The sequence below is a fragment of the Arachis ipaensis genome, chromosome B05 (assembly GCF_000816755.2).
Source record: "Arachis ipaensis cultivar K30076 chromosome B05, Araip1.1, whole genome shotgun sequence".
NCBI classification, from domain to species: Eukaryota; Viridiplantae; Streptophyta; class Magnoliopsida; order Fabales; family Fabaceae; genus Arachis; species Arachis ipaensis.
Window position 1 is genome coordinate 130,313,827 of NC_029789.2, and position 7,421 is coordinate 130,321,247.

Sequence of the window (7,421 nt, forward strand, 5' to 3'; positions counted from 1 at the left end):
TGACTCCTTTCTTCCAATTCAACGTTCTTTGTTCCTGACTATATGCCTTTTTGGTTGAGGACTTTGAGGCTTTTGCAGCACTAGAGCTTTTAACATCCCTTGCCAAACCAGGGGGAACAGCCTTTTCAGCAGAATGCAAGACTCTAGATTGACGGAGATTGAAAACATGTTCATCCTCGGCCAAACCACTTTCCTTGTGGAACTGCAATAATCTAGTACACCTAGTAAGAATAAATAGCATTCGAGTATGAAGCTGCTTTAGCATCCCTGGAGGGAGCTCTTGACGCCTATCATCCAACTCCTGGACTATGCTTTCACACCTCAGCCAAAACTCCCCAGCCGAAGACATAGCACAGCTCCTAGCCAAAATCAGCAAGTCCTCAATTGTCTCCTGCCACTCAGGATGAGTATCTGCATTTTTTTCAAGAATTCCAACCAGGTCGGCTGCAAAAATAGCCAGATCAGAGTTCACTTCTTCCTTTGCCTTATCAAATTTTGCCTTTATAACAACCAATACTTCCTGCATAACAAAGCAAATCACTTATATAGCAATGTCTCTAGCTAGACAGATCATCAACTTCATAATATAATCTGAAATGGAAACGAAAGTACCTCCACATTATTTAACCCTCGAGGCTTCCAAAACGGAAAAGGTCGGACACCTTTGGAATTCAACTCATGAGAAAAACTCTTGATGTCTGCGGGAAACCTCTTTCGGGGTGCACTTGTGACCCGCAAGATAGCTTGAAAGCGAGGAGATTCAGATTCCTTGGGGTTTTCGTAATCATATGCTGTCTGCAAAAGGAAACAGTTAATTTTTTTTTTGCGACAGCAAATGAATAAACAGAAAGCAACATATCATTCAAACAACAGTTATATTAGTTGAAGTAATAAAGAAAGATACCTCAGGAGTGCAATCAGGGCCTCTTACCCCTCCAGTGTGAGCCCATGACGAAGTCTGTCTCCCTGTATATCATTAGCAAAAGGCAACATTTCAGTAAACAGAACAAACTAGTTTTGTCAGACACTTCAATGTAAATAAACATAGAAGAACTTAGCATGAATTGCTTATTGGCAGAGGGTAATAACAAATAATAACATCACGCCAAAACCGACAATGCTACAGCACCAACAGCCCATGCTTTCACCCTAAACACAATTGGCTCCTATAGAAAGCCCCATGTACAAAGCAGAATACTTGATGCTGGTGGTTGAGTAGTTACTCAGCCATTTGATAAACGAATCCTATTTTTACAAGTGATAACTATTGTACAAACCATCCAGAAATAAGTCCCAATCCCCAACCTCACCTAATGAAAAGCTTTTATCATTTTGATATCAATCATTCGTAAATCACCTCAACTGTTTTACCAAAGAGTTCCACAATGAGGTATATATATATATACAACTTCAAAAAATGAACTTGATCCCCTTGAAAAAATGATTTTCAAGATGAACTTGTGTTTTCATTTTCAATGTTTTTGTTTTTAGGATGTTGTAAAGGAAAAAATGAAAATAAGAACTCAAGAAGTGAAAGCAGAAAACAAGATTTTACTGTTTTCTTTTTTCTTCAAAAAATCCTTAAACAGAAAACACTGGAAATAAAAATAGAAAATGAAAACGCAAACCATACAGGCCCTTAACTTTCCCGACAGATTTACATACTTTTAATGCCTTGTAAAGAATGCTGGACAAAAATTTTATTAATGATCCTAATCTGCTGAATAGAGCTAAATCTCAAATAAGTTCTTCAAATATATCAATCAATCTACATATGAAATATTTTTTCAATACAAGCTCACCATATTTGTTATACATACTCATAAATATAGTAACAATAACACAAATATTCTATAGTCTACGACATATATTAATCGAAGAATACGGAGTATGGATTTGATAAATCTTAGGTTCAGACTAAGAATACACAAACAGTAGTTTACATTTTTTATTCCTCAGAACTATTACATGGAACTAATTTACATTTTTTATTCTTTAGAATTATTACATGGAACTATTAATATATCATTTTAATTACAAAAGCCCTTCTCAACACAACAGTTACCATCAGTTGGCTCAATTCCTAGCAGCTAAGGAGACAGACCTTGATGTATACTCTTACTCTGCTAGTGAGGATATCCTATTTTCTAAACACCTGTTTTTTTTATCACAACTCGCAAGTACCCTCCTATGCCAACTGGCAATATCAAATATAATGGGATGCCACTTAGATAGGACATAAATATGAGCCTTGGAATTGGACCTCCCATTTTTAATTATATTGCTTGGTTTGTGACTTTGTGTATATTGGAATTTTGAATAAGGAATTCCAAATATGAGCCCAATCCCAATGGAAAAGGAAATGAAAAATGCTAAGTTTATACCAACATATCATTCACCATATACAAGCTCAACTATAATAATAATAATAATAATAATAATAATAATAATAATAAATGGACAAGAGAGAATTCCTCAATTCCACGGTAGATGAAAAATTAAAAACTTTGGAAAAACAAATCACCAGAATTTGCAGAAACAAAGCACACATACCTGCATCGGAGGATGATTCTCCGTTCTGCAGCCGCGACCTTGGCAACACAATCGGGCTCTGCTCCCTAGAAGGTCCACTCCCGGTGGACATACTATCTGAATTGCTCCCATTATCAATCCAACCGGTGCCAGAACCCGCTGCGAAACCCTCCTGAAACCCTACTCTGCCCTCTTTCTTCTTCACGCCGCTGCCGGAACCCGAACTCCCGTCGCCGCCGCCACCTCCAGGCCTCGAAAGGTTGCTAGCACCGAGAGCCGCAGCCGGACCTTTATCTCCCCTGAACCCGAAGAAGCTCTCCTGCGGCAACGGCCCCGATCGCGTCTTGATTCTGTTCAACCCTAGCGACGAAGCCAGGATCGGCGACACCGACACCGAGGACGACGACGACGGCGACGTAGAATCCTTGACTCCTCCTTCCGCCGCAGCCGCTGCCGCCACCGCCGCCGTCAAAGACTTCTTAGACTTCAATGAAGACGCGGAATCCTTGCCGCCAGGTGGAGCCTGACCTTCCTTCCCCTTAACTGCGTCCTTCTTCTTGGTGGTCGCGTCCTTGACCTGCGTCTGCCGGCACGCGACGGGTGCGGCGGCGGCGGCGGGAGGAGTTAGGGATTTGGACTTCTTCTTGTCGGATCTGGAAGGGGAGTTAGAGGGGAGGGATCGGGGACTGTTGGAGGAGCCATCGGAATCGGATTTCTTGGAGGAGAAGAATCTCCCCTTGAAGACCATGTTCCGGTGGTGGCTGCGGTGGCTATAGGAGTAGTGGTGGTGGTGATGACGTGGCGCCGCTCAAGTGGCGTCAGTTAGAAAACGTTGGTAGTGTTTAGAAATAGCGACATTGAATTTGATGGTGTGTTTGAATCGAGTAAGGGTTTGAGTTTGAGAGAGAGAGAGAGAGAGAGAAAGAGAGTGAAAAGACTTGGCATGGAGAGAAAGAACTAAGAGAGATAACACGGGAAAGGGAAATTTGGACACGGGAAAGAAAAACCAAATAATGGGGGGTAGATACACGCATGATCCTAATGGAAAAAATTTTAATTAATTAATCAAGTAAGTAAACAAATAAAGAGAGATATTATACGCATCATTTTTTTATAACGGGATTCACTTCAAGGGTAATGGATAAAGAATTTTAATATGATTAGCTGATAAGTAAAATCTCTAAAAATGGTAAATCTCAGGTGATTTATGACAATATGTAGGAAAAAAATAATCTTCCTAAAATAAAATAAATAAAATTTTTAAATCCTAACAATTAATTAAACTTTTTTACTTAAATAATTTTTTTATTGCATACAAAATCGAGATATCCTAAAATGATTTACATATAAATTGAATATTTACATGTATTTAAATGTTGTTATATGTCAATAATAAAAAATTCTTAACCTTTTTTTTGGTTTTCTTTGTAACTCTTTTCCTTCATTTATTTTATTTTTTTTTATATTATCCTATTGTTTTAATTTAGATATTTAAATAGATTTTATTAGTTAATTTTATAATAAAATTAATATTTATAAATAATACAATAACATATACAAAGGATAAAGTTGGTAAAAAGTAAATAAAAGGTTAGTATCTAGGCTAAAAGCCCGTTAAGAAAACGCAGAAGCTAAAAATAGTTGCTTCTTGTAAACGCTGGTTTTGGCAGCAGAATCACTTCTGCGTTCATGAGAAAAAAATTTGCCAAACCAAAAGTTGAAACTTTCAAGAAATTTAAACGTGCTTCTTCCCTTCCAACGGGTTTCCCAAACACACCCTAATTATGTTGGTAAGAAGTGATTCATAGTAGAAAGAGGGAGGGACAGTTCGGGCGCTGGCTATACTTGTAACACTTTAATTACCCAAAGCCTTATCTTATGCCGTAAAGCAAAGATTAATTAAGGTTTACGACAGTTCTAAGGCTTATACATTAATATATAGAAAGGAATAATAATTCTTGAAGCCCGACGAAAAAATAAGCACAAAACAGAGTTATAAAAGCACAAAATCTTCACACAAAACTACAAACTTAAGGCACAAGATAAAGATACAAGATAACAAGATATAAGTATATAAGAGGATCATAAGGAACTAGCCTCAACTCGCGGAGTTTAGGCAACTAGTGTTATATAGACATATAGAGTTTTGAGAGTTAAAACAGCATATACAGAATATCTCTCTCAAAGTAACCCTCTAAGGCAATTATAAATACAAAAGTGAGAGAACTAATTCAAAATAACCAAGATAGCGTTTATTTTCGGAGACAGGACACATAGACATGGACAGTACATGTTTAAAATGTGTTTGGAAGCAAAGACATCGACATGGAACACATTGTCTCCGACACAGTTTTTTATATTTTTGTGTCCACTCTTTTACGAAGGACAATGATGGACACGGGATTTGGAAGAGTGGACACGGACTTTTTTATAAATTTTATTTTCCTTTTTGTTCATAGATATTTTTTATTATTCCACTATTATCCCTTCTTATTTTTCTTATAATTAGTCTTAAAACTTTTGAAAGATAAATATTATTAAAAGTAAAATTAATATTTTAATTAATATAAATACTATTATATATTTTTTATTAAAATTTTTGGTCTCTTCAAACATTTTTTCAAGTTTCGTCCGTACTCCTACGTACTCTCATTTTCTATTAAATTAGTTTGTACTTGATGTAGAAAATTTGAAATCATATGGTTATTTTAGTTATTTCATATAATATTTTAGTCTTGTCCATGTGTATCCAAACATAATACTGGATATTATATTAGTGTCTTGTACATTGTATCCAAACACAATACACAAACAATAATTTTTAGTGTCTCCGTCCTATTGTTTCTGTCTCAGTGTCATGTTCTGTCCTGTCTTTGAAAATAAACGCAGCCCAAAAGACTCCAAAACGTGATAAAGGTCCTCCGCTCTGTCACCATCAAGCAACTCACCGAGGTGGGTTGCTACCTGCATCTGAAAAACAATAACAAAGTATGGAATGAGAACCGTAAGTTCTCAGTATGGTAACAGTGCCCAATAATGTAAGTGAAAATGGGTGGACGAAGAAAGTGAAAGTATCGGTGGTGAAAGAGAATCTGGACTGGCTACAGAGAAGTCTGGTCGGCGGTATGACGAAGGCAATCGATTTTAGTTCCTTGAAGAAGATGATTGGAAAAAACCTGCCTCAAGTTGTCCAAGTACGAAAACTGGGAGCGTATAAAGTGCTTTTGACCTTTGATTCTATATTGAATGCAGAAGAAGCATATACGTTTAAAATGCATAGTCTCTTACAATTCTTCCATAGTATCTGGAGATGTGATGAGACGGAGCAATGTGAAACTCGAAGAGTGTGGTTAGAATGCTATGAAATTTCGTTACATGCGTGGAGAGCAGATACCTTTAGTATGTTAGGAGGCCAATGGGGGAAAGTAGTCGGTTGTGGCAAAGTGACAGAATCGTGCATGTCATTTAGTGTTGGACAAGTGCAAATTGATACTTGTATTATGGATATGATTAATAAATGGGTCCATATCACAATGGGTATCAGTAGATTCGATGTGCTAGTGAAAGAAGTGGGACGGGAGGCTTTTGGATTGAATTGTTATAAAGAAGCTAATGAAAAAAGTGACTATAGCTGTGAACAACGAAGAACAGTTGCGGAAAGAGAATGTGTAGGTACGAGCTTAAGGAGTGCACGGACTATAAAATCGACAATTTTCAACGACCAGGCAGCCGATGTGGTGATGGAGGAGTTGAGGAAGGACGGAGAAGATAATGGCAGATTAATAATACCTGAAATTATTTTGAATGAGTGGATTAATGATCATTCAAAACAAAATCAGGTAAAAACGGTAATATATCAACCAATTTATGAAGGAATTGAAGGGAGAGCGGATTGTGTGAGATGTGATTATATTAATTATGAAGTCGATTTTAAAAATACCGTTACATGCATTTATGAAGGTAACTTTAATGAGTTGGAAAGGAGGGTTAAAAGGAATAAGAAAAAGAAGGTTCTTTGTAGGTTTGGTGTTAAGCCCAACAATTCAAGGATGTCCAAAAAAGATAGGGAAGGATCCTTGGACCCAGTTTTCTCAATCAACCGGTTCGGTGATGTTGGGTTGGGTCTAGAATACGGGTCAGACTTGATGGAAATGGAGCACGATTTTCACTATAAGGATGGGCACGCTACAAAATAGTCTACGACAAGTGTGCAGGAAGCTGCATCTGCGAAATTTGCGTTGGAGACCGGTGCAGAGATGACCGAGAGAGATCCAATCAGTGTTGAAGGAGGGAAGCTAAAGATTGGCCACGGCAGAGAAGGCTTAACGTGGCAAGGGAGATGCGCAACCCTGTCGCCACCTATGTTAGGTAGTGAGATCGAGGAAGAGTTGGTGGTGGAGAACCAAGCTACTACTCTCTCGGCGGTGACATTGAATGGAGGGATTGGTGGGTTGGGTATGTATGTTGACGATGATGGTGCGGAAGACGTTGATGAAGGAACGGATGATAAGAATGACATTGTGAATGATAGTAGGATGAGTTCCGGCACAAAGGGAACAACATTGACAAAGGGACATGGGGAGCTATCGGAACATGACGAAGAAGTAATTGGGAAGAGGGTTGCTGATATGGTGGTTCGGACAAGAATGAAGGAAGTAAGGAAACAGAGATAGTATTTTGGAAGAACAAATGCTTGAAAATAGAAAAACTTGGGACCTCGCGTTGGAATTAGGTGCAATTTTATACAATGAAAAAGATGATATTATGACTATTCTCCAAGTACAGAATGAAAAAATTGCTCAGAAAAGAAGATTGGAAAAACGGAAAGAGAAAGCAAGACGCTGCAGACCCAAAAATAAAAATAAGGTGTGTAATAATTTATTGAAATA

The 7,421-nt window shown here is 37.8% G+C and overlaps 1 protein-coding gene across 1 annotated transcript in view; it reads right to left on the minus strand.

The window, feature by feature from the left end:
* Positions 1-3,547, minus strand: part of LOC107644141 (probable serine/threonine protein kinase IREH1) — a 10,766-nt gene extending 7,219 nt beyond the window's left edge. The window contains exons 1-4 of the mRNA XM_016347946.2: positions 2,554-3,547; positions 905-966; positions 613-795; positions 5-520 (exon numbers count right to left, since the gene is read on the minus strand). Of these exons, the coding sequence (XP_016203432.1) occupies positions 5-520; positions 613-795; positions 905-966; positions 2,554-3,280 (1,488 nt within the window). The 5' untranslated portion in view covers positions 3,281-3,547. The remainder of the gene's footprint in view (positions 1-4; positions 521-612; positions 796-904; positions 967-2,553) is intronic.